The 27063-nt window shown below is 47.0% G+C and overlaps 1 protein-coding gene across 1 annotated transcript; it reads left to right on the forward strand.

Annotated features, from left to right (window-relative positions):
- Positions 1 to 2723: 2723 nt before the first annotated feature.
- On the forward strand, positions 2724 to 21272 carry scn4ab (sodium channel, voltage-gated, type IV, alpha, b; the record flags this gene model as incomplete). Its single annotated transcript, XM_084439069.1, is given in 27 exon segments — positions 2724 to 2794; positions 4047 to 4371; positions 4556 to 4689; positions 5183 to 5263; positions 5507 to 5635; positions 7026 to 7117; positions 7268 to 7501; positions 7779 to 7842; positions 8346 to 8487; positions 8951 to 9184; positions 9188 to 9215; positions 10344 to 10582; positions 11158 to 11331; positions 11408 to 11764; positions 12789 to 12964; positions 13166 to 13241; positions 15797 to 15920; positions 16049 to 16203; positions 16607 to 16780; positions 17103 to 17225; positions 17525 to 17806; positions 18080 to 18133; positions 18282 to 18419; positions 18642 to 18746; positions 18983 to 19253; positions 19740 to 20509; positions 20685 to 21272. Coding segments are annotated over 26 exon segments (5214 nt in total). The 5' UTR covers positions 2724 to 2794; positions 4047 to 4101.
- Between the last annotated feature and the right edge of the window lie 5791 nt (positions 21273 to 27063).

Raw genomic sequence — 27063 nt, forward strand, 5'->3', positions numbered from 1 at the left:
TCTGGGAAATCTCAAACATACACACACACACACACACACACACACACACACACACACACACACATACAGACACACACACAGAGGCTTGTTTTCATCCATTTATAATGAGCACTGATCCCCTGAACCAATGGCACTCTGGGAAATTAAACAAAGTCTGGATCAATCCCAGAATTCCACAGCACAGAGATCAGAGAAGAGGACAGGGTAGTATTAACATGTCTTCCCTCCTCCTGAAGAACTGACCACAGACTGACTTGAAGCTGGGGTCAGCCTACAGTAATAATTGCCCTCATTTATCAGATGAGTGCAGATCTGATTGCAGATCAGATCGCAGAAGTGATGGTACGACAGCATCCATGTGTGATCTATCAAACATTCATATGCCACCAATCCCATCATACGAATGATTGGGCATTCATAAATGTGGTGGATGAAAACAATCATCATTGCAAGCCAGCACACTTTTCTCGCTATTCTAACCCACAATCGTGTGATCAGCAGAAATTATGTCACATGTGTGAGTCGCGCCGGACACGTTTTGATGAATCCCAGTTGTGGATGAATGTCGCTTTATGGACAGCAACGGATGTGGTCAAATTTCAAGACACAATGTTATGACAAGATACTGTAGTACTATATGTCCCAATTGGATGTATACTGCATGCAAAGTACGTACTTTCTAGGGGCAGCTGTAGTACATAGGCTACTGGCAGTAAAAAGTAGAAGTACGCGATTCGGAACGCAGTCGAAGTTTCTCCGACTCTCATCCAATAACAACTCTTCTCCATGGAAAGATTCTGGCAAACCATCTTGCATTTTACAATTTTATTTTAAAGGGTAGTTCACACATGTGAATACACAATCAGACAGAGTGGAAGCTGGGCAGCTTCCTTGTTTAATTGTGTATCCAATTATCCAATCTCATCCTAATATTTTTCCATAGGGTAGGTTTCATATTTTGAAGTGATGAATAGGCCTATGTGGCTGTGCTGTTCTTAGATGCCAGTCAGAATCATTCTCATGATAATTCTCAAACTTGCGCACATGGTCTGAGACTTGACGTGAGATTTGGTCGCAGTCTCTGGTCATGTCCAAATTGATAAATGTTGGGAAATTATCGTATGCCTTAGTAAACTAGAAATGGTGCTCAGAGAGCAGACCTCCGCCCCTGAATGTAATTTGGGGCTCAATGCATGACAAAATTGAATGGGTTCTAAATTGGCTCATGCTACACCCCTCCACCAAGTTTCATGAAAAGAAATCCAGTAGTTTTTGCTTAATCCTAGTCCAAAAAATGAATAGAGGTGAATGGGTGGCTGTATTAAGCAGGCTCTGTGGTGCCCCCCTCGGGGCAATGCGGTGTACTCCGGGCTCTCCCCCTGAACACTTCATTCTAGGTTTTGTTTTCGTTCATGGTTCCGGCCCATGATTCGAATCTGTTCCAAGATTTAATGGGTTCTAAGGTGGCCCATGCTACACCCCTCCACCGAATTTCATGAAAATCGATCAGGTAGTTTTTGCGTAATCCTGGTTCAAAAAATGAATGGAGGTAAATGGCCAGTCCGGCTGTGTTTGGGTGGCCCGTGGACCTGATCTGTGCTTTGGATCTGCACCAAAATGTAATGGGTTCTAAGAAGGACGATGCTTCACCCTTCCACCGAGTTTCGTGAAAATCGGTCGAGTAGTTTTTGCATAATCCTGCTAACAAACGCACGCACACACAAATGCACGTACACCACCGAAAACATTACCTCTCACCCTGTGCTGGCGGAGGTAATGAAGGCCATTGTGTAGGCCTAATCTCTCTCTCCCTTTCTCTCTCTATGCGTTCATGCTTCTCTCCCTCTCTCTGTTTTCTTGTTATTTCTTACAATACACAAAAATATAGGCCGTGCTTTATAGTATCTCCACCATGTTGTAGCACACTCATTAAGGATTCTGTTTGTAAGTAGTTTCACTGGTGCACTGCTGCTCTCCACAACATACTGCATGAATACAGTTCTTGTCTTGGGCATTGCTGCATAAACAACTCCAACAACTCTCTGTCTGTTGAATTGTCTGTCCCTGGCCAGCCTCCAGATGACCCAAAATGACAAAGGCTCCATTTAGGCAGACAGGCCCCCATACAGGACAATGTCCCTGAACCAGTGTCTGGGGGGGGGGGGGGTCAGGGTGGAGGGATGGATGGGCTTTATTGGGGGTATTATAGGAGTGGGGGGTGGGGGGGATTACATCAGAGAGAATGTGGCCGTTTGGTGGAAAGAGAGAGAGAGGGAGATGGAGGGATGGAAAGATATTTTGGGGAGGAATGGGGTGCGGTGGTGAAATTGAGATAAAGGGATGCGGAGCTTTTCTGGGAGGATGTGTAGACATGCAGCAGCAGAGAATGGGAGCATTGTTAAGCCTTTGTGGGCCGGGTCCTGGGTCTGGTTCTTTTAGCTGTCTCCAAGAGGACTGGTTCTTTAAAAGGGAGACCCGGACAGGAAGGTTCTTCAGAACCAGATTACTGCAGCAACAGAAGTGCATCACTAGTCCAGAGAGATAGAGAGCAGAATATACGGAAAGAGAGACCAGAGAGAGAGAGAAAGAGAGCAGGAGAGAGCGACCAGGAAGATAAGTTAGAGAGAGAGAGAGAGAGATCATAGAAAGAGAGAAACCAGAAAGAGAAAGACCAGAGAGAGATCTGGTGTGCTACTGTCAACATGACTAAGATCACCTTGCTAGAGGCCTGGGTCAGAAACAGGAAGGCTCACATAAAGAGATCCAAAAACCTGAAGATATGCCCTGGACTACTGTAAGTCTATAATATATACCTTCAAACCTGAATATATGCCCTGGACTACTGTAAGTCTATAATTATATACCTTTAAACCTGAAGATATGCCCTGGACTACTGTAAGTCTATAATATATACCTTCAAACCTGAATATATGCCCTGGACTACTGTAAGTCTATAATTATATACCTTTAAACCTGAAGATATTCCCTGGACTATATACCTTCTATATACCTTCAAAGCCATGGACGTTGTGAGGTTTCTAATGATTTGAATGGATGGCAGTGGAAGATTTCTGTTTTGGTAGTTTGCAATATTTTAAATCAGATTCTAGGTTTCTTGAATATGAATGTTGACATAGCGCTGTTCGTTTCAGTAGACCCTATGAGAAGATCTCCCATATTATTATTTCTGTTGATTTTTGAGTGGAATTTCACTCTCATTATGATAACAGTTTAGACCGTTGGAGATGGAGATGAAAGTGAGATGACGGAGGTGAGCTCAGAAAGGTCTGGTGTGGGGATTTGAACCCAGGACACGTGACGCACCGTAATGGTTTCTCACAGTAAATGTGTTTTAAGATATGTGCTGTTAAGGGTTCGTCGCCACAACGCATGTACGTGGTAACGGCGCTCGCTGTTGAGGAGTGGCACGATAACGGCCAGGGCACGCTTTGGGGCAGGCGTGGTGTAGTAGACCGATGTGAGCCACCATGCTCAGTCACCATGCTTTGGTAGAGCGATTTCTAGTGTAGGTGGACATGCACAGTCACTGAAGTGATTTGGAATTATGCGCTCTTCATGAGGTTGTCTTCTTTTGGAATAGATGGCCCGTTACCTTAACACCTTGAGAATGTACTTTTCGTGTGATGGTAGAAACCCCTGCAGGGTACAGTTATCCAGTGCATCCCAGCTGTAAGCAGTTCTCTCTGGTTACGAGGTCTGAACGTCTTTGGAAGGTGGTCTGGAACTTTGGTGACGATGTTGACCTTGTTACCTCGGTTGTAATTAGGTTGACCTTTCAGCTGAACCGTTGCTTTGACACGCAGCTGCTGCACACTAGTAGAACCTAACAAAATTCTTCCTCTAATTCCCCTCCTCGGCCCCTTCTCCCCTTCCTCCTCCTCCTCCTCCCCTTCCTCCTCCACCTCTCCCTTCCATATCTCTCCTCCTCCCATTCTTTTCAATCGATTTCTCCCGCCATGCCATTATCCTTCAACTCCTGTATCCTTCTTTTATCTTTCTCCCCCCCCCCCCCCGCCCTCCCCCAGCCCATATCTAAGAGTCCCAAGTGTGGTGAGGCGCTTGGCGTTGCAGGATGCCAAGATGGTCATGCTGCTGCCTCCCAGTGGCACCGAGGTGTTCAGGCGCTTCAGCCCCGCCTCCCTGGCAGAGATCGAGCGCCGCGCGGCCGAGGTGGCCGCCGAGCAGGAGAGGAAGAAGGCCCTGAACATCGAGGTGGCGGAGGAGGACCTGCCCAAGCCTACCAGCGACCTCGAGGCAGGCAAAGCCGTCCCCTTCATCTACGGCGAACCGCCCTCTAAGCTCCTCAACACGCCGTTAGAGGAGCTAGACCCCTACTACCAAGCGCAGAAAGTCAGTCGAACACACACACACACACACACACACAGACAAACACAGTTTACAGCTGTCCATTATGAGTTGTTAACATTATAAATACGTTATGCTCCTCTTTGTGTGTGTGTGTGTGTGTGTGTGTGTGTGTATGGGTGTGTGTGTGTGTGTGTGTGCGTGTGTGTGTGTGTGTGTGCTGTTTCAGACGTTTATCGTGATCACCGGTGGAAACACTATCTTCAGGTTCAATGCAGAGTCTGCCTGTTACATGCTCAGCCCCTTCAACATCATACGCAGAGGAGCCATCAAGATTCTCATACATTCATATCCTTTACACTCGTAGACTAGGAGCATTCATATCCTTTACACTCGTAGACTAGGAGCATTCATATCCTTTACTCTCGTAGACTAGGAGCATTCATATCCTTTACACTCGTAGACTAGGAGCATTCATATCCTTTACACTCGTAGACTAGGAGCATTCATATCCTTTACACTCGTAGACTAGGAGCATTCATATCCTTTACACTCGTAGACTCTGAGCATTCATATCCTCTACTTAGATATGTTATAGCCATCATATACTTTAAATATACATTATGAACATTCATGCTGTTTGCTATAAACATAATAAACACATTTATGAGCATTCATAAATTAATTTACATGCATACAGTATGCTATGAGCATTCATAACCTTAACATTCTTTATAAGCAGCCCCACACTGACAGAAACTTAATGAAAAACTATTTAATGTGCTGTGTATTTAAAACGGACCACACTACTGTCCAAATTGTAAAGGTTATTCTTTAACGTAGGTAAATTATTTAGCATGTTCATCATGTTGACCATCCTGGCCAACTGTGTTTTCATGACTTTGAGCGACCCTCCGGAATGGAGTAAAACTGTGGAGTAAGTCTGTAAACATGTAGTTAAACTGTGGAGTGAGTCTGTAAACATGTAGTTAAACTGTGGAGTGAGTCTGTAAACATGTACTTAAACTGTGGAGTGAATCTGTAAACATGTAGTTAAACTGTGGAGTGACATGGAGTTTTAAACTGTGGAGTGAGTCTTTGGACATACAGTAAATTACTGTACAGTAAATCTGAACACTTGGCCCTTTTCTCTCACTGCCCTCCTCTCTTTGTGCTACAGGTATGTGTTCACTGGCATCTACACATTCGAGGCGACCATCAAGGTTTTGTCTCGAGGCTTCTGTATTGGAAGCTTCACATTCCTTAAAGACCCCTGGAACTGGCTCGACTTCATGGTCATCAGCATGGCGTGAGTACAGACTGTTGACTACACACACACACACACACACACACACACACACACACACACACACACACACACACACACAAACACACACACACACAGACACTGATGTTTTGGGAGGGATTATTAAGGGCAAAGGGCACGTAAAGTATAACATCCTTAATTCCCCTGATGAGTTTGCTTCTGCTCTTCTCCTTTTTTCCTCCTTGGCATCTCCCCCATCTCACTGGGCCCCAGCCCCAGATCTCTCTGTCCTCCTTGCCCTGGCCCAGAGAGGCTGCAGTCTTGAGGGCCTCAGCTCTGTCCTCCTCGCCCTGGCCCAGAGAGGCTGCAGTCTTGAGGGCCTCAGCTCTGTCCTCGCCCTGGCCCAGAGAGACTGCAGTCCTAAGGGCTTCAGCTCTGTCCTCCTCACCCTGGCCCAGAGAGGCTGCAGTCTTGAGGGCCTCAGCTCTGTCCTCCTCACCCTGGCCCAGAGAGGCTGCAGTCTTGAGGGCCTCAGCTCTGTCCTCCTCGCCCTGGCCCAGAGAGGCTGTAGTCCTTAGGGCTTCAGCTCTGTCCTCCTCGCCCTGGCCCAGAGAGGCTGCAGTCCTAAAGGCCTCAGCAGAGCTGTGATAACATTCTGGATGACTGATATTGGAGCTGCTGGGACACTACTTACAGCACTGCTCACAACACCAACATGGCTCAGGATGACAGACACACAGGCAGCAAGGCAGGCAGGCAGGCAGGCAAGCAGGCAGACTGATAAGAAAAAAGGCAGGCAGACAGACAGATAGAGGAGACAGTCTTAAAGACAGGCAGAAAGACAGACAGAAAGAAAAAGTTGTTTCATGTCTGAGAGTTCAGAATTCCTAATCAGGCGTGAGGTTGTTTTGTGTGATAAGCGCCTATAGTAGCCCCATCATTATGGGGTGCCGGCTGCTGTCTGGATTGAGACAGTGTGTCAGCGGTGGTACCCGATGCCAGTGTCCTAACTACTTGTCCATATGGTGTGTAGTGTATGTGTCTGGTCTAGGCCCGGGGCTGACATCAGCAGTTCATACAGATAACACTGCCATTTGGCTGGACAACTGCACAGTTGGTGTGTTCTAAATATAACCTCTGCACAACCATATCTCTTACCATAGCAAACCTCTGATCCCAGCTGAGGAAGGACGATTACATGAGCAGGGCTGCTCAATCGCTTTCACATATCTGATGTTCTGGTCCCAAACTCAGCACTAGACCCTAGAATCAAATCACTCAGGCCTGGTCCCAAACCCAGCCCTGGACCCTAGTCACTCATCCTTACATTCACTTAGACCCTGGTTCATATACCCTGCACACTAGGAATCATCAGATGCGTGTTTGCTTAGTGTCTCTAGTACATCACAGGGTGTGTTGTTTTGTGTCTCAGATACCTAACAGAGTTTGTGGACCTGGGGAACGTGTCTGCTCTCAGGACATTCCGTGTTCTCCGAGCCCTCAAGACAATCACAGTGATTCCTGGTATGTGTCAAACCCACTGTGCACCATCTGCCTGTAGCCCCTGCCCTGCAGGCCTCCTAGTGGCTGATGGGTAATGATGTCCTCACACAGAAAGAGCAGAGACATATATCCCAGGCTTCAACAACGCTGATGCGTGTGTGTCGTCCCCAGGTCTGAAGACCATCGTGGGCGCTCTTATTCAGTCCGTGAAGAAGCTGGGAGACGTGATGATCCTCACCGTCTTCTGTCTCGCCGTCTTCGCTCTCATTGGTCTACAGCTTTTCATGGGGAACCTGCGTCATAAGTGTGTGGTTTGGCCACCAATGAACAGTACCTGGAGAGGGGACATGGATACGGAGAGCGACAACACAACCTTTGACTATCACGGTTACATCAATGACCAAGGTACTGTAGCACCTCCAGGGCACAGCATCAGGGACCACGTTGGAAATACGTAGCTGAGAAGAAAAGTATTATTTAATGTATTAAACCTTGGGTTTTCATGTGTGTGTTTGTGTTTTAAACCTATAAATAATTCTGAGCTTACCTAGCCTTGTTTTCTCAACCAAACCCTGTCTGGATTACAGCATGTGGCTACTCCATTGTAATACATCGCTACTAAGTTGACTGAAATGGCCTCCTTCTCTCAGTGATGTGTTCTCTCATGTCTCTATGCCTCCAGCCAACTACTATTACATCCCCGGACAGTTGGATGCTCTGATTTGTGGCAACAGCAGTGATGCAGGGTAAGTGACAAGACAACAGTAATATACGTTGTATATTTAATATAGCAGTACTATACATACATACATACATACATACATACATACATACATACATACATACATACATACATACATACATACATACATACATACGCACGCACGCACGCACACACACACACACACACACACACACACACATACATACATACATACATACATACAGTACATGTACTGTATAGTGATATGGATCTTAATGAGGCACTCCAAGATTGTGAACATTTCACTTGTGTTCACATTAACTGGGAGTGTAGCAGAAGGTTGCAGATGTGTCTGACTCCATTCTGAAACTGTGAAACAGCTTTCAAACAGTTACAATAGCAACAGAATTCAGCAGTCTGTCTGGACATCTTAACAACTTTTGAAACCCGAAAGCCATTTTGTGACACCACTGGGAACCACACAGTAGAACAGGATGTCAGTGTTCCGTCAGGTTGAGATACAGTGTTCTGTTACGTTGTCAACAGGCGCTGTCCAGAGGGCTACACCTGTATGAAGGCTGGGCCGAACCCTAACTATGGCTACACCAGCTATGACAGCTTCGGATGGGCCTTCCTGGCCCTCTTCCGACTCATGACACAGGACTTCTGGGAGAACCTCTTCCAGCTGGTCAGTAGCTTTCATGGACCATGGTTTGTCTAGGTTCTATTACTATCACTACTATCACTACTATTACTATCAACTTCCCAATATTTTTGTATCTTATTTTACTTTTAGTCTTATTTTACTTTTAGTAAAATAAGATACAAAAAATATTGGGAAGTGGATTTACTTCAGACAGGGATTTACTTCAGACCACTCTCCTCTCTAGTGAGCTCTGCTTATCGTCCCGTGTTCTCGAATTCTTCTTTTTCAATAGGTCTCTCTTTTGACTGTTGCTTGTGTACACCGTACAATGCTCTGGACATCCTTCTTTGGGATACTGATGCCATATCTTCTAGGCAGTGTACTGTATGTATCTCTCATTAGCAAAGCCAGGAAGTCTGACTTGTCTGTGTGTGTGTGTGTGTGCGCGTGTGTGTGTGCGCGTGTGTGTGTGCGTGTGCGTGTGTGTGTGTGCGGGTGTGTGTAGACACTACGCGCAGCAGGGAAGACCTACATGATCTTCTTCGTTTTGATCATCTTCCTGGGCTCCTTCTACCTCATCAACCTGATCCTGGCCGTGGTCGCCATGGCCTACGCCGAGCAGAACGAGGCCACCATCGCCGAGGCCAAGGAGAAGGAGGAGGAGTACGCTCGCATCCTGGAACAGCTCAAGAGCAGGAAGGAAGCCGAGGTCAGGAGACCGGACTCTGACTGGACCAGCTAGTCAAATGACCTGACCTCTGACCTCTCAAGTAGCTAGTTAGAAACCATACTCTGATGTGAACTGCTGGTCAGCAACAACTTTACTCTGATGACTGACAGAGCTGCCCGGCTGGCTCAGTCGGTCGAGCATGAGACTCTTAATCTCGGGGTCACATGATCGAGCCACACACTGGCCGCAGCTAAGGATTCATTGTAGATGGTAGCCGTATGTATACATACTGCATGACCAACATCTGTGCTTCCATACTGTAGTTATGTGTATCAACCATTTAATTCCAGTCATTTTTAACTCAATGTATCTGCCTCGGCAGTGTGGCTGGGATTGATGGAGACAGATTCTGTACAGCTGAGTAAGCCGTGAACTAAGGTGCTAGTTTAGACGCTACCGGCACATTTTGTGTCGGAGGAAAGCGAGCCGCCTGACTGCTGGGCTTAGCTTAGTTTAGGGGACTAAACAGAAGGAGCGGTCGCGGACTCTAGCTCCGATGCCGTTGCATTAGAGCTAGTGTGCAGCAATGTCTACTATTTAATGTTTGGCCCCGCCAGCCATGACTGGCCCTGTAGGGGGTGCAGCGTTGCTGGGCACTTTGAAGAAAGTTGATGCTTCTCGCCACGGTTGAAGGACTCCTGTTGTGTCTCATATGTTTCTCTCTACCATTTGGGAAGTCTATCTGTAGCTGCCCAATTTCTGTCTGTCTTCTTACTGTGTGTGTGTGTGTGTGTGTGTGTTTTCTGCAGTCTGCAGTAGCTCTGTTGTGTGTTGTGCAATCATTCGAATTTGTGTGCCATAGCTCTGACGTGTGTGTGTGTGTGTGTGTGTGTGTGTGTGTGTGTGTGTTTGTATGTGTGCGTGTGTGTGTGTGTGTGTGTGTGTATTCAGCATGCGGCCATAGCTCTGCGGAAGGCCAGTGCAGCGGAGGGGAGTGAGGGCCAGCTGGAGGACACAGATGATGATAAGGACATGGACGGTATACACACTCTCACACACTCTCCCACATATGCGCACACACACACACACACACACACACACACACACACACACATGCACACACACACACACACACACACACGCATACAAACATTATTTTCCATGATGTTCATAATATTTCTCGGATGTTTTGATTTGATGTGTTGTCATGCCATGTCATGTGCGGCAGACTTTGAGGAAGAGCAGCGGCCGTGCCCTCCATGCTGGTACAAGTTTGCAAACATCTTCCTGAAATATAACTGCTGCCCTTGCTGGGTGACCTTGAAGCACTATATGTACCTGCTGGTCATGGACCCTTTTGTGGACCTGGGCATCACCATCTGCATTGTGCTCAACACCATCTTCATGGCCATGGAGCACTACCCCATGAGTGCCGAGTTTGCTGAAGTCCTCAGCATCGGCAACTTGGTGAGACCCCCGTCTTAATCTCACTTTTCACAGGACCACCCCCTCTTCCCCGAATTCACCTTACTCCCACCTCCCCCAGAGGCCCAGAGGTTGATAAGCCTGTGCTTTTGAGTCTGTATATTGTCGGCATCAAATATCTGCTGCTATCTCCTCTCCTCCCCTCCCCTCTCCTTTCTTCTCCTCTTCTTTCCTCCTTTCCTCTACTCTCCCTCCCCTCCCCTTTCCTCCCCTCTCCTCTCCGCCCTCTCCTCCCCCCCTCCTCTTCTCTCCCCTCCTCTCATTTCTCCTCCCCACCTCTCCTCTCCTCTCCCCTCACCTTCTCTCCTTTCCTCTCCTCTCCTCCTCTCCCCTCCCCTCCCCTCCCCTCTCCTCCCCTCTCTTCTCCTCTCTTCTCCTCTCATCTCTCCTTCCGTCTCCTCTCCTCCCTCCTCCTCTCTTCTCTTCTTTTCTTTTCTTTTCTTTTCTTTTCTTTTCTTTTCTTTTCTTTTCTTTTCTCTTCTCTTCTCTTCTCTTCTCTTCTCTTCTCTTCTCTTCTCTTCTCTTCTCCGCCCTGCCCTCTTTTCTCTCCTCCCCAGGTATTCACAGGTATCTTCACAGCTGAGATGGTCCTGAAGCTACTTGCCATGGACCCCTACTACTACTTCCAGGTGGGCTGGAACATATTCGACAGCATCATCGTCACCATGAGCCTTGTAGAGCTGGGATTGGCAGACGTGGAGGGGCTGTCTGTCCTGCGCTCATTCAGATTGGTCAGTCCTACTGAACAAACACACACACACACACACACGTGTTTATACCAGCCTTAACCTGGCTTTGTGTGTCCAGATGCGTGTGTTCAAACTGGCCAAGTCGTGGCCCACCCTCAACATGCTGATCAAGATCATCGGCAACTCGGTGGGCGCCCTGGGCAACCTGACCCTCGTCCTGGCCATCATCGTCTTCATCTTCGCCGTGGTGGGCATGCAGCTGTTCGGCAAGAGCTACAAGGACTGCGTGTGTAAGATCTCTGCGGACTGCGAGCTGCCTCGCTGGCACATGACCGACTTCTTCCACGCCTTCCTGATCATCTTCAGAGTGCTGTGCGGGGAGTGGATCGAGACCATGTGGGACTGCATGGAGGTGGCCGGACAGGGCATGTGCCTGGTCGTCTTCATGATGGTCATGGTCATAGGCAACCTGGTGGTAGGTGTACTACTGTAGCTGTAATAGTAATGGTAGATATACATAGCTGGGGTATTAGGAGAGTGTGTTGTTAGTTCTGTATTCTCTAGGCCATACTTTATCTAAGAATGGTCTTCTGAGCATCTACAGGTGCTCAAACCACCATCAAATTATCAAGAATGACAGAGGGCTACAGTGTAGCATTAGAGAGATCAAAATGTCTCTCTATATATATATGTATATGTGCATGTGCTGATAGAGACTGATGGGACAGATCTAAATACACATACAGGAAGTGTCCAGGATGTTTTAAGGACTGTATCAGCGTGTCATGAATGAACCAGGATACCCGTTGGCACGTGTCCCTAGAGAGTTAATTATATGAGCTGTATATTTGATAGGGTTACTAGACTGATCTCTCTGGTAGACCTGCTAGTGTTTCCTCTACAGTTATTCTGGGCAGGAAGAGGAAATAGCTGATCTGATGAGGTAACAAAAGCCCACCACACACTATGTGCCAAATAGAAAAGCTCTGTGCGTGTGCATGTGTGTGTGTGCGTACGTTTTTGTGTGTGTGTGTGTGTGTGTGTGTGTGTGTGTATGTCCTGTACTGTACTTGGGTGAACAAGCTTTTGAGTGTATGACCAGGAGCCAAAAACAAACAGGCTTTGTGTGTGTTCTCTCAGGCTAAACCCCACAGGGGATAAAGTACACACACACCGGCAGAGATACACATCATTCATCCAGTGATGTCTATATTTACTAGGGATGTGGGCCAGAAGACCCGACCTTGGCATAACTCAGGGTCCACTGACACAGGTGGCAAAGTTGTACAGGTGGCAAAGTACACACACTGTGTGTGTGTATCAAAGCAGGGGATGCCGCAATGCCATTCTGACCGAGTGTTTTTGAGGATATATCGGAGTCATTAAGCTTTCTAAACGGTTTCGGTCTCTCTCTCTCTTTTCTCTATGCATCTCCTCTCCCTCCCTTTCTTCCACCCTCCCTTCTGTCCTTCCCCCCTCCCTCCTCTCTCCTCCCCCAGGTGCTGAACCTGTTTCTGGCCCTGCTTCTTAGCTCCTTCAGCGGTGACAACCTCGCCGCCCCCGAGGAAGATGGAGAGATGAACAACCTTCAGATCGCCATCGCCAGGATCACCAGAGGCATCGATTGGCTGAAAGCCTTCATCCTCCGCCAGGTCTGGGCCCTGCTGGGCAAGAGGCCCCGCCCCCAAGGCGAGGAGGGAGAGGAGGGCGAGGGAGGGAAGGACAGCGTGAAGAAGGACCACCTGGCACTGACCCTGGTTACCTCTGAGGACCTCAAGTCTGAGGAGAAGACACTGGATGGCTGGGCTGAGGTCGGCAGGACGGCTGGGCCAATCACCAACATCCATCATTTAACCCTTGATGTACCGATTGCCAGGGGAGAGTCTGACTTTGAGACCCCAGACGATGATAGCTCCGTGGATGAAGACGCACTCGCGGAGAAGGACATCAAAGTAAGACCCTGTCGTAGTCCACATCCGTGGCAAAGTTAATGTTTGTATAGGACTGCATCAAGAAAATATAAAAAATAAAATATGTATCACATATCAGAGCTCTCGTTAGCTTACCAGCTGACAGCCAGGCTAGTTTCCCTGCTAAGGTAAGTCTATTAACCTATAGCTGATTTATCAGTTAATGCATCTGATGACTAGTTCAGCCACACGTCAGTCTATGTGGTAGCTAGTCTAACTAGCTACTTTAATAGATAGCCTGGTTTGTCTCCCTACTCAGGTTATTCTATCTGATAGCTAGATTAATGTGGTTAGCTAACAGGCAGGCTAGTATATCCTGCTATAGTTTAGCTCCAGGCTTGTCTATCTGATAGCCAGTTTAGCTGTTAGCCGAAGAAGAACTTGACACTCCAACACACACGTGCAGTAGGCGACATGAAGACACACACACACACGCAGTCGGCTGTCACCAGTGAAATGTTCTCTGCTCTTAACCCACCCCGTCGTCCTTCCCCCAAGGGCAGCTGGGAGCAGACAGGAGGGGCATGCATGAGCCACGCCCGGGGACCAATCAAGTGCTCCTGTCCGTCTTTATCAGGGACGGACAGCGTTAGCGATCTGTTCTTCTGCATGTTTTTCGTATTTGGTTCTTTATAGTGGGAACCCTGACAAACACGGGAAGAACATGCAAACTCCACACAGAAAGGCCCGGGAGATAACACACCTGAGTACCTGAGAATATCCCCAGTGCCGTCCCAAACAGGAATCGAACCCAGGACCTTCTTGCTGTGAGGCGACAGCGCTAAGTACTGTGCCACCGTACCGCTTAACAGCTAGTGAAGCTGACAGGCAGGGTTGTCTGTCCACATCTCTCTGGTCTCAGCAACACCAGACCCTGATAGCGCCTCATAAAACTCCCCCAATTCCTTACTCAGGACAGCCCTGATTGAGACGCTGTCTGGCCATGTGACCGTGGGAAAGACGACCAGTGCAGCAAACCTGACACACACACACACACACACACACACACACACACACACACATTCCAGAGCCAGACCTGACACGGACACCACTACCTGAACCCCCCCCCCCCTCCCGCCCCTCCCCAAACTCCCAGCTAAGCCCCCTACTGTACCATCAGCACTATTTAAGCTATTAAGGGTGTTGCATAGGTGATGGTTAGAACTATTCAGATGATCTATTGCATAGATGATGGCTGGAACTATTCCGTGTAAATCACCCAGACCATCAGTACTGTATCCCCGTAAATATAACTGGTCCAGTGAAAAGACGGCCGGGTTGTGGACCAGAGGTTGAGTAAGCTAAGGCTTGAGGGGGAACTTGATTCTGAGGCTGGAGCTAAAGGCTGGGGCTGGAACTTGAATCTGTGGCTGAAGAGATCAATCAATCAATCAATCAATCAATCAAAGCTTTATTTGTATAGCGCATTTCATACCCAGAGGCAACACTATGCGCTTTACAGAGAACAAGGGAGGTGGGCATACGTTCCACCCCTACATTTTCCAGAGGGAAGCAAAAAAACAGTATCACCCAGGGGCCAGATAAGTGAGCTGTAAAAATTCTTCCCTGACCCCTCTCAACGAGGCGATCGAGTAAGCTCCTGGAGTATGTTTGTCTACCGGCTAAGAATATTTATAAAGCAATAAATTACATTAAATTACATTTTCAGAGTAAGAGAGGCTAAAAACATCATGGGAGAGACATGTCAAATACTGGTGTGTGTTTGCCATGAGATGAGTACTCACTATAGTATCTTGGGCTGTGGGTAAAGGGCTGAGAGGTCGAAACCCTGAGTGTTGGAGTGTTTGAGTGGTTGAGTAACCCGGGGGCCTCGAGAGAGAGATCGGGTTGCCTGCTTCACATGATGGCTCCTCTTACAGCTAAAGCCCTGGCATTTCAACCCCCCACTTACCCCCGTGCCTTCAGTGTGGGAGAGCGACAGTTAATTAACCATCTAATTAATTTATCAATCAATCAATCAAGCCGTGTATTAAGCTTACGTAGCTGGTTTAGCTAGTGAGTGAGTGAGTGAGTGAGTGAGTCAGTCAGTCAGTCAGTCAGTCAGTCAGTCAGTCAGTCAGTCAGTCAGTCAGTCAGTCAGTCAGTCAGTCAGTCAGTTAGTCAGTTTGAGATGTGTGGAGACAGGCTGCAGCGTTAGAGAAACTAGGACACCTTAGCGCTGAGTGTGTGATCTGAATATATGTGTGTGTGTGTGTGTGTGTGTGTGTGTGTGTGTGTGTGTGTGTGTGTTTGTGTGTGTGTGATCTGGAATCATACAGTGCATCCTCATCCTGGGCATAGATGCTGTTTATGGGAGCACTGCTGTCTCCCCGATGCAGAGAGACTTGTGAAATAAAAATGCAATAAAGATCTCTACTCTTTTCCTCTCCTCCCCTCTTTCCTCTTCTCCTTCCCTCTCCTCTCCCCTCTTCTCCTCTCCTCTCCTCATCTCTTTCCTCTCCTCTCCTGTCCTGTACTCTCTTCTCCCCTCTTATCTCTTCTCCTCTCTCCTCTCTTCTCCTCTCCCACTCTCCCAGTTGAAGGAGGTGGGGGAGGATGACTCCTCAGTCTGCAGCACGGTGGATAACCCCCCCGAGTTGGAGGAGGAGGAGCAAGAGGAGGAGCAGGACGCCACCACACCCGTGGACTGCTACACCGAGAGTAAGACTTTTTGAAGACGTCACATCCAGGGACTGTGTGGATCATCCCTATCAGTCTTCTGTAATTCTCCATCCCCCCACTTCCCACTCCCTCTCTCTCTCCACCTTCATGGATCCTTCCCCCGACAGACTGTGTGCGGCGATTCCCCTGTCTGAACGTAGACATCACCAATGGTCTGGGGAAGGTCTGGTGGAACTTGAGGAAGACCTGCTTTGCCATTGTGGAGCACAACTACTTTGAGACCTTCATCATCTTTATGATCCTGCTCAGCAGTGGAGCACTGGTGAGATATAGTCACCCAGAAGAGCTCTGGAACACCAACAGTAACACTGCACTCTAAGAGCACTTTTAGCGTGGATTTTAAGAGTTTAAATATTTCTGTATTGCTATGATAATCCGGGAAGGGTCGGTCAATGAGGACCTCTGTGAAAGCTGTATCTTTGTCGCCTGCTGTCTACAGCTGTTAGAGCAATTTCAAAAATTCTGTGTCGGGTAGACACCACCATTTTAGAACAAGCATATACAGTAGATCACTTTAACACCAAAAGTGACACTACAGTACAGCCAAATACTGGATTCCCTGCGGACTGGTGTGAACAGAAGTTAGAAGTCTAGAACTTCTCATCTCCTCTCCTTTCCCCTCCTCTCCTCTCACCTCCTCTCCTCTCCCCTCCTCTTCTCCTCAGGCGTTTGAGGATATCTACCTCGAGCAGCGTCGTGTCATTAAGATCATCTTGGAATATGCAGACCAGGTCTTTACCTACGTCTTCATTATTGAGATGCTCTTGAAGTGGGTGGCCTATGGCTTCCAGACCTACTTCACTAATGCCTGGTGCTGGCTTGACTTCCTCATCGTGGATGTAAGGACACAGCAATAACACCATCTTCCTCCTACCTAACTTTTTGTCCTGTGTTCCATTCACTTTTGGATTAATGAGGTCTCTCAATCAGAATTTGTTAATTTATGAATTTATGCTGGACAAAGTATTTTTGGGAAATCAATTAAAATCCAACAAAATCATACTTTTACGTTTTAAAGGAAGATTCTGTAAATGTACTTAAAAATATTCGGTACACCCAGAGCTCTACAGTTTTTTAAGCCTCTTCTCCCACTATCATCTGATGTTGCTACTGTATGAAGTTTAATCTCCCTCTTCCTGCTCTTCTCTGCCTGTCCACTAGGTGTCACTGATCAGCCTGACAGCCAACATCCTGGGTTACTCAGAGCTGGGGCCCATCAAGTCACTGAGGACCTTGAGGGCCCTGAGACCACTCCGCGCACTTTCCCGCTTCGAGGGCATGAGGGTGAGTCCGCAGGTCATAGGTCAGAGATTTGGGGTCAGATCCTCAATTTGAAAATGTCCAATCGAAGAGTCAAGGAGGTACAGTCACATTCATCCACATCTAGGTATAAACGTCTTCAGTCAGAGGGCATAAACATAGTGTAAGCTATATGTGTGTGTAAGGTACATGTATGTATGGGGAGTATATGGGCATTATACTGAATATGTATGTATGTGTGTTTGTGTGTGTGTGTGTGTGTGTGTGTGTGTGTGTGTGTGTGTGTGTGTGTGTGTGTGTGTGTGTGTGTGTGTCCTCCCCAGGTGGTGGTGAATGCGCTGGTGGGAGCCATCCCCTCCATCTTTAACGTGCTGCTGGTGTGTCTGATCTTCTGGCTCATCTTCAGCATCATGGGGGTCAATCTGTTCGCTGGGAAGTTCTATTACTGCTTCAACAGCACCTCTGAGGAGTATTTCGATGCTGAAATGGTCAACAACAAGACGGAGTGCTTGATGCTCATGGAGCAGTTTGATGAAGTCCGATGGAAGAACATTAAGGTCAACTTTGACAACGTAGGAATGGGTTACCTGTCACTGCTGCAGGTGGTGAGTACTCCCCAGATAGCAAGCAGATCTGGGCCATATACAGGCCAGATCTGGCCCTTGTGGCTTAGTTCCGGCCCATATATGGCCCAGATCCTCTTGCTATCTAGGTCTGGACACTGGCAAGCATGCACGCCCAAACACACACACACACACACACACACACACACACAAACACATAATGCAGACACACCCACAAACACAATGTAGACATACCCATACACACACACACACACAATCATTACAGACCAACAACTGTTTTTATTCATATTTCAGGCAACATTCAAAGGCTGGATGGACATCATGTACGGGGCTGTGGACTCACGAGAGGTGAATCTCTCAGATCCTCTACATTCTATTATGATGGCAATGTCTGATTACAAACAGCAAAAGGAAAAGTAACGAAAGCATCTTACTGCATCAATTCTGAGGTTCACTTCTGATCATGCTGTTGTTGTTGTTGTTGTGTTGCATCCAGGTGGAGAGCCAGCCAATATATGAGGCCAACCTGTACATGTACATCTACTTTGTCATCTTCATCATCTTTGGTTCCTTCTTCACCCTCAACCTCTTCATCGGTGTCATTATTGACAACTTCAACCAACAGAAATCCAAGATAAGTTGCCTACCTGGAAGCCTGTTTCACTGGCTTTTACATTAATGGCTTTCACTTAAACGTGTAAAATTATTTTCACATTCTCACATTCACTGACCAGCGTGAAATGGCTTGTTTAGAATTCACCGATTGGTTCACTGTAATCCGGTTACCATCATACAGTACATGTATGATTCAGAGGAGACTGTATTGAAATTATAATAAGTGAATGTGTCTCTATACTTTGGAGGTAAAGACATCTTCATGACTGAGGAGCAGAAGAAGTACTACAACGCCATGAAGAAGCTGGGCTCCAAGAAGCCCCAGAAACCAATTCCCAGGCCTCTGGTAGGCTAACTGCTCCCAGCCCCCTGCTGAGATGATGGTGTCAAAGCGATAGTTTCATATTGTGTTGATTCACCTTGAGAGTTTTCGGCAAACAGAGTATGTAGCTTTTTCCCCTGTTATTGAGCTGTTACTTTTCTCATATTTTTGTCACACTATCTCTGATAGTTCTCTGGATTTCTCAGTTTTTCTCCTGTTCCATCCTTTCCTCTGGTTCTCTCTGGTTCTCCCACTCTTAGAACTGCTTCCAAGGCCTGGTGTTTGACCTGGTGACCAAGCAGTTCTTTGACATCTTCATCATGGTCTTAATCTGCCTGAACATGGTGACCATGATGGTGGAGACGGACGACCAGAGCATCGAGAAGGAAGAGGTCCTCTACCTCGTCAACCTGGTGTTCATTGTCATCTTCACCACCGAGTGCTGTCTTAAGTTAATCGCACTGAGGCAGTACTTCTTCTCCGTTGGCTGGAACATCTTTGACTTTGTGGTGGTCATCCTCTCCATCGTGGGTGAGTGAGGGAAGGGAGGGAGGGAGAGAGAGAGAGGGAGGTAAGGAAGGAGAGATAAATGGTAAATGGACTGCACTTATATAGCGCTTTTCCACCTTAGTGGCACTCAAAGCGCTTTACAATGGCCTCTCATTCACCCATTCACACAAACATTCACACACCAATGGCGGTAGCTACCATGCAAGGCGCTAACCTGCTCATTGGAAGCAATTTGGGGTTAGGTGTCTTGCTCAAGGACACTTCGACATGTGGACAGTCGGAGCCGGGATTCGAACCACTGATCCTTCGATCATTGAACGACCCGCTCTACCAACTGAGCTACAGCCACTACAATACATCATAGTCGGCTCAGAACAGAGGGATTTAATTGTTTTAGAGCCACACACATTAAAAACAGCTTGTTTCTTTCCTCCCCTCTCTATCTTTCTGTTTCAACCTCTTTCATTGCCCCTCTCACCCTCTCTCTTCCTCCCCCCTCCATCCCAGGTATCATGCTAGCTGACATCATAGAGAAATACTTTGTCTCTCCCACTCTGTTCCGCGTCATCCGATTGGCCAGGATCGGCCGCGTCCTCCGCCTAATTCGCGGTGCCAAGGGCATCCGCACCCTCCTCTTTGCCCTGATGATGTCGCTCCCGGCTCTCTTCAACATCGGCCTCCTCCTCTTCCTCATCATGTTCATCTTCTCCATCTTCGGCATGTCCAACTTCGCCTACGTCCAGAAGGGGGCCGGCATCGACGACATGTTCAACTTCGAGACCTTCGGCAACAGCATCATCTGCCTATTCATGATCACCACCTCCGCCGGCTGGGATGGCCTGCTGTCCCCCATCATGGACAGCGGCCCGCCGGACTGCGACCCAAAAGCGGAGAACCCCGGGACGGATGTACGGGGGAACTGTGGCAACCCTGCCATGGGCATCATCTTCTTCTGTAGCTACATTATCATGTCCTTCTTGGTGGTGGTGAACATGTACATCGCCATCATCCTGGAGAACTTCAATGTGGCCACGGAAGAGAGCGCAGACCCGCTGTGCGAGGACGACTTTGAGATGTTCTACGAGACCTGGGAGAAGTTTGATCCGGACGCCTCGCAGTTCATCAACTACGACAAGCTGTCGGACTTCTGCGACACCCTGAAGGATCCCCTAAGGATCCCCAAACCCAATGCCGTCAAACTGATCACCATGGATCTACCAATGGTGCCCGGCGACAAGATCCACTGCCTGGACATCCTGCTGGCACTCACCACTGAGGTTTGCAGAGATAGGGTGTTATATTATAGAATACTGTATGCATATATTCTAGATTCTAGATCTAAATTGGGCTGGGTCTTATCATATATAGGTGTTTGTTGAAGGTCAGCATTGAGGAGGAGTTCATGTGACTGTTGTATTTCCACAGTGTAATGTTATGTTGTGTTGTGCCTAGGTGCTGGGGGATTCGGGAGAGATGGACACTCTGAAGGCCAGTATGGAGGAGAAGTTTATGGCCAATAACCCGTCCAAGGTGTCCTACGAGCCAATCACCAGCACCCTGAAGAGGAAACAGGAAGAGGTGGCAGCCATTATGATCCAGCGGGCATACAGGAAGCACCTGTTCATGCGCACTGTCAAACACGCTTCCTACAAGTTCCGGGAGAAGATGGAGATGACGCGGGAGGGTGAGAAAGCACCAGAGACTGAGGGCTTGATTTACGTCAGGATGAGTAAGCTGTACGATGGCCAGGAAGAAGAGGCTGTCCCGATGGAGACTGGGTGCTTAGGGATAGCCACTTTGGGGGTGTGTGATGTTGACTATTTGGAGCAGAAGGCTGGGGCCCTTGAGAAGGAGGCTGGAGATACTGTTGGGGACACAGCCTCCGGGAAGACAGGGGGCAGTGTGGATCCAGCAGACCTCCAGGAAGAGCAGCAGCAGCACCCCCATGTTGAGGTGCAGAACGAGGTGGTCCTCCACTCAGCCCCCTTCTTCATCCCTGACTCCCTCCACAGTGAGGACTTGAAGGAGTCGGTCGTCTGAGAGCTAGCATGCTAACTATACACTAACACCAAGGAGGACTTGTCTGCCCCTAGGGAAGATGTTGGCTAACTGTCTTGATAGGACTTCCTGGACTGTCAGTGCTGTGATCAGCAGGGTTTGACCCTGCGCTGTCTGACTGGAAGGCCTGAGTCCCGAGGCTCTGAGCAACACAGCGTTGCCTCACACCCTCAGATGGTACAGACAGGATGTTACTAATGTAGCAGTCAATTGAATTGATATTGTTGATGCCCCAAGATGCGTTCTCCACAGGGAAACAAACAGGTATTCTGGGTAACATGAGTTCATACTGTATACAGTACAGTGTAAATCTCTGTGGGTTAGTGTCCTGAGCTGAGAGGTTGGTCATGGTTATAGATTATGACTTGTGAGGTACTCTGGTAATGCAGATCAGAAATCACCTTCTCTTAGTGCCTTTTGATCCTTGCATCCTTATTGTTATCATACTTTTATAGGAGCCAAATCTGCACTTGCTGTATGTATATTTATTGCTTTGCCAAAGGTATCAAATGACTCAAGGTCAACATAAACCTTTGTACACAGAGAGAATGTGACTCTCTGAAATTTGTTTAATCAGAGATTTATTAGTGTGTACTGTTACTGAAGTAGCCTTGTAAACACAGTTTCACAGGTAGACAAACAAAATACGTGTCAGAAAGTGTCAGAAAAAAATGGTAAAATGTTTCATGTTCCTCGCATGAAGACAAGACTTAATGTCTCTTGATTTCTTGAATAATTTACCATGGACATTGTTTTAGATAAGAGGTTGAAATAATTGACTGACAAGCACTTGTACAATGTTATTTCCAAACAGCATTTTATTTATTGTTCTGCTGTTTTAGAATTGGCTAATAAGATAAGTCAGATAATGTGAAATCCAGATTGATATTGCACTCTTCACACATTTCAGTTATCCTATTTGGTGCCTTTTGTGATACATGGCATTTCAGCCAACACAGCAAAGTGCCCATTTCATTGTATTAAAATAAATCTACATACCTATAAGACATACATACAGAATATGATGCATTAACTGTATTTAACTTTATTTTGTAATTTCCAACATTTTGTAAAAAAAAAAAAAAAAAAAAAAAAAAGAATGAAAAAATACTGAGAAATATAGATCTTTCTTAGTGCAGTAACAGAAACACTGCTTAGAGTGTTATAGTTTTAATCTACTGTCGCACTGTTAGTAGTGGTATAGTGATGAGTACTTACTTTGCTGTACGCACTTACACTTGAGACCCTGTTCTGGTACTGAGACCTGATCTGAGTCAAACACAATGTCCCAGTGTTAAATAATGTTTAGATGGATCCGTTGTTTGTGACAGTTGGAGGTTTTACTCTGGTTTGTGCTGTACACAAGGGTCTGCTGAACATAAAAGGCTAATATCGATCAATATTATTGGTGGACTGATCATCCGGATAGGCTTTAAAACTCCTATTGACAAGATGTATGAGCCAACAGTATGTTTCATAGATGCTTCAAGTCTTAACACTCTCAGGTCTTAATGGTGACAGTATTACTATAGACAAGCACTTTGAAATCATTACCAGAGTCAATTGGAATGTAATGATTCATCACTTTAATCTCACCAAAATGTGCCAATCTTTAAATAGCTTTTCTGTTAGGAGACAGCTGTTTGAATCACTAGAGATTTGCTTGAGAAGATCTTTGATGAGGGTCAGACACACTCTAGTGTCTTTGCTTCTGTGAGTCGCAGGGTGAGCAAAACATGACACCACATCAGCTAGACATGTTAAGAACTTCTCTCACTTTTCTATTAGTTTGTAAATCTTGTTTTCAATTCACTATAAAGCCTCACTAATCTCTAACTTATGTTAATCATTACAATGGCTATTGAATTTGACATATAAAGAACCTATGCTTATTTTTGTACATGATTATTATTATCAGAATTGTTATTAATATAAGTGCCTATACATATATACTTGCCAAGTATACCCCAGGAGAGTGGCCATGTATAAAAGGACAGTATCATGCACTGTATCATTAACAGTACAGTATTTAATAATATTGAGTGTTATGATGCACCACTGTTTACAAACTAATACTCTATGAGTGAGACTTGAGGCAGGGGGGATAGTAGTTTCTGAAACTATAGTAATGGATTTTTTCTTTTTTAGATTTTATTTCTTTGTATTATTGATATGAAATGCATTTTATTCCTGTAATAAACCATACATGAAGACTCACAGAGGAATATGTCATGTTTCAGAGGTACAGTACAGTCCCTCTAACATGGGTTTTATCTGGTTCTTTGTCTTTCATATTACTGTACTCTATACATACGCCCCCTGCTGGATGACTGTAGTCAAACCCAGTCAGGGTTGATCACCTCACTCCAGCTCTCTCATTTAAAAACATGTCTCATGGAAATAAGCAGTTCCTAAACACTTTACGTGTGTATGTGTGTGTGTGTGTGTGTGTGTGTGTGTGTGTGTGTGTGTGTGTGTGCACACACGTGTGTGTTTGTGTGTGTGCATGCATATGTCTATATTCTCAGGCCGAGATTGCGTCCCTGTCTCAGACAGCAGGTATTTCAGCCATGCAGAGTGGTGATGCCAGGTTGTAAATACTCTACCAGCTAGTAATCACTCCTCACACTCCTTGACGCTGATTAGATATCTCAGTGCAGCCAGTAACCTACAGTAGCCTCATCTCACACACACACACACACACATACAAACATTATTTTCCATAATGTTCATGATATTTCTAGGACATAGTTCATAATCTTCTCTACATGCTACCAGGAAACTGGGTGTATGTCGTATTAATAAAGGCTGGACACTTTCATTAGTGCATTGAGCACTCTAAGCAGGTCCTTCTGTAGGTCTTCAGATCTGAGGGGTCCAACAGCATAGGGTTCAGGGTTCAGGGGTGGCAGAGAAACCTGCAGTCAGAGACAAGTGACCCCCACCCCCCCTCCCTCTCTCTCTCTCTCTCTCTCTCTCTCAGTTTGACACTGGTGTTACAGCCAATTACATTCACCTTTTACATGTTAGCACCAGTAACAACCTAACACTGCCCCCCCCCCCCCCCCACCAGGCCCAGGACAGATCCAGGGGTCAGGGGTCAGGCCAATTAACCATGTGGGGACAGAATGTAAAGTGAGAGGAATGGGAATGTGTCTGCCTATGGTAAACAGCCTAGGATGGATGGATGGATGGATGGATGGATGGATGGATGGATGGATGGATGGATGGATGGATGGATGGATGGATGGATGGATGGATGGATGGATGGATGGATGGATGGATGGATGGATGGATGGATGGATGGATGGATGGATGGATGGATGGATGGATGGATGGATGGATGGATGGATGGATGGATGGATGGATGGATGGATGGATGGATGGATGGATGGATGGATGGATGGATGGATGGATGGATGGATGGATGGATGGATGGATGGATGGATGGATGGATGGATGGATGGATGGATGGATGGATGGATGGATGGATGGATGGATGGATGGATGGATGGATGGATGGATGGATGGATGGATGGATGGATGGATGGATGGATGGATGGATGGATGGATGGATGGATGGATGGATGGATGGATGGATGGATGGATGGATGGATGGATGGATGGATGGATGGATGGATGGATGGATGGATGGATGGATGGATGGATGGATGGATGGATGGATGGATGGATGGATGGATGGATGGATGGATGGATGGATGGATGGATGGATGGATGGATGGATGGATGGATGGATGGATGGATGGATGGATGGATACTTTAATGATTCAGCTACACAAAAGTAACTACTGAAACAACTTAAGTGTCTTTATTTGTCGACAATGGCTCAGTGGACCCAGCATATGGACACGGCTACCAGATACACAGAGTAGTTCATAGAGCAGGTCAGAAGATGTGTGACCTATGAAGTCAGTTAATGCTTTGGGTTGTGACGGATTAGGTTGTATCTGGAAGGTTTCCCTGAAGCACTCTTCGGGCGAAGGAGCAATCGTGACTTGGGATAGTGCTACTGTGTGTGTGTGTGTGTGTGTGTGTGTGTGTGTGTGTGTGTGTGTGTGTGTGTGTGTGTGAGAGAGAGAGAGAGAGAGAGAGAGAGAGAGAGAGAGAGAGATAGTTTGTGGGGGGTGTTATTTGGCTTGGTTATGTGAGTTTAGGCTTCAACGTCACTGAGCTTACGGGCTTCAGCCATGTTCACTTACTGTACGAAAGTGTGTAAGCAAGTGTGTGTGTATGTGTGTGTGTGTGTGTGTGTGTGTGTGTGTGTGTGTGTGTGTGTGTGTGTGTGTGTGTGTGTGTGTGCATGTTGCAGGGCAGTGCTGGCAGACAGGGCATGTCCTGTCAACACAGAATGTCTCTGACCACCAGTCCCAGCAGCTGTCTGGGAGAGGCAACATGAGAGGACTGGGGAAAGAGATGAGAGGCGGGTCCAAGTGATCTGAGGGTGGGAGACAGGAGGAGGGAGCAAAGGCTGAGAATATGAGAGAGAGTGGAGAGAGGTGAGACTGCAGGAGAGAAGGGGGGGGGCAGCAGGTGTTGGACCCTCCCCCTCCTCTGGTATCCGGGGTCAGAGGTCAAACGACCCCCACGGCAGAGGACGCAGGTGTAACCAAGACAGCGCAGAAGGCATTCCCTCCGCTTTCAATTACCAGAATTTGTAAGGATATTCTTACATACCAATTTGTAGGACATTTGTAAGGACATTCTTTGCCAATACACAGAAGGGTGGGGGGCACACTTACAGTAATAATAATAATAATAATCATAATAATCATAATAATCATAATAATCATAATAATCATAATCATAATCATAATCATAATCATAATCATAATCATAATCATAATCATAATACTGTTACATGAAGCAGCAGCTCATTGCTTTAAATGAAAGGACCAGAGTCAGCTCAATATATCACCTTATGTTTATGTGGCAGCTCTGGGTCTGTGTAGAGAAAGATGAAACAAAACACACCCTGAATGGATCAGAGATCAGAGAGACAAATTGGTTGGCTGTTTATTGATGGGTTACCAGCACCCCATATCATATCATATCATATCATCTCTCTCTCTCCCTCTCTCTCTCTCTCTCTCTCTCTCTCCCCCCCTCTCTCCTCCAGCCCAAACTGTCCTGTTATTCTTACCCTCTCAGCAGCCAGAGCGGAAGTGCCAGGCTCAGATTCTCACTGAGAAGACACCTGATAGGTCTTCGAAATAGTTATTGGAGTCACATCTGAGAGGGACGCAACACTACATTAACTTAGCACTTCCAGGAGCTGCTGGGGGGTGGGGGGGTGGGGGGGGGGGGGGGGTTGTGAGGGGGTCTTTACCCCTGCTGTTCAGAGTGCAGCAGAATCAGGTTGGTGAGAAGGATGTGAGGCAGGGAGGGGAGGGATTGTTGTGGTCAGTCCTCAGTCCTTAGTGAAGCCTGGCTGGCTCACTGATTGGCTGCCTGCTTGCCTGCCTGCCTGGCTGCCTACCTGTCTGCCTGCTTGGCTGCCTACCTAGTTGTCGGACTGATTGCCTATCTGTTTTGCTTACCTGTTTTCCTGGCTGCCTGTCAGCCTAACTGGCTAACTGCCAGACTGACCTTCTCTCTTCAGGACACTCCCTTGCCCCAGGAGAAGACCTGCAGGGTCAGAGAGACAGACAGCTCCCTCTAGAGGAGACAGACTGCATTCCACTCTGCAGCATTAGGGGAAATCAAGCAGTCCAACTTTATAGACACCAATGAATGTAGTCCATTCAGTGTAAAT

This window comes from Borostomias antarcticus (genome assembly GCF_949987555.1).
Source record: "Borostomias antarcticus genome assembly, chromosome: 5".
Classification (NCBI taxonomy): domain Eukaryota; kingdom Metazoa; phylum Chordata; class Actinopteri; order Stomiiformes; family Stomiidae; genus Borostomias; species Borostomias antarcticus.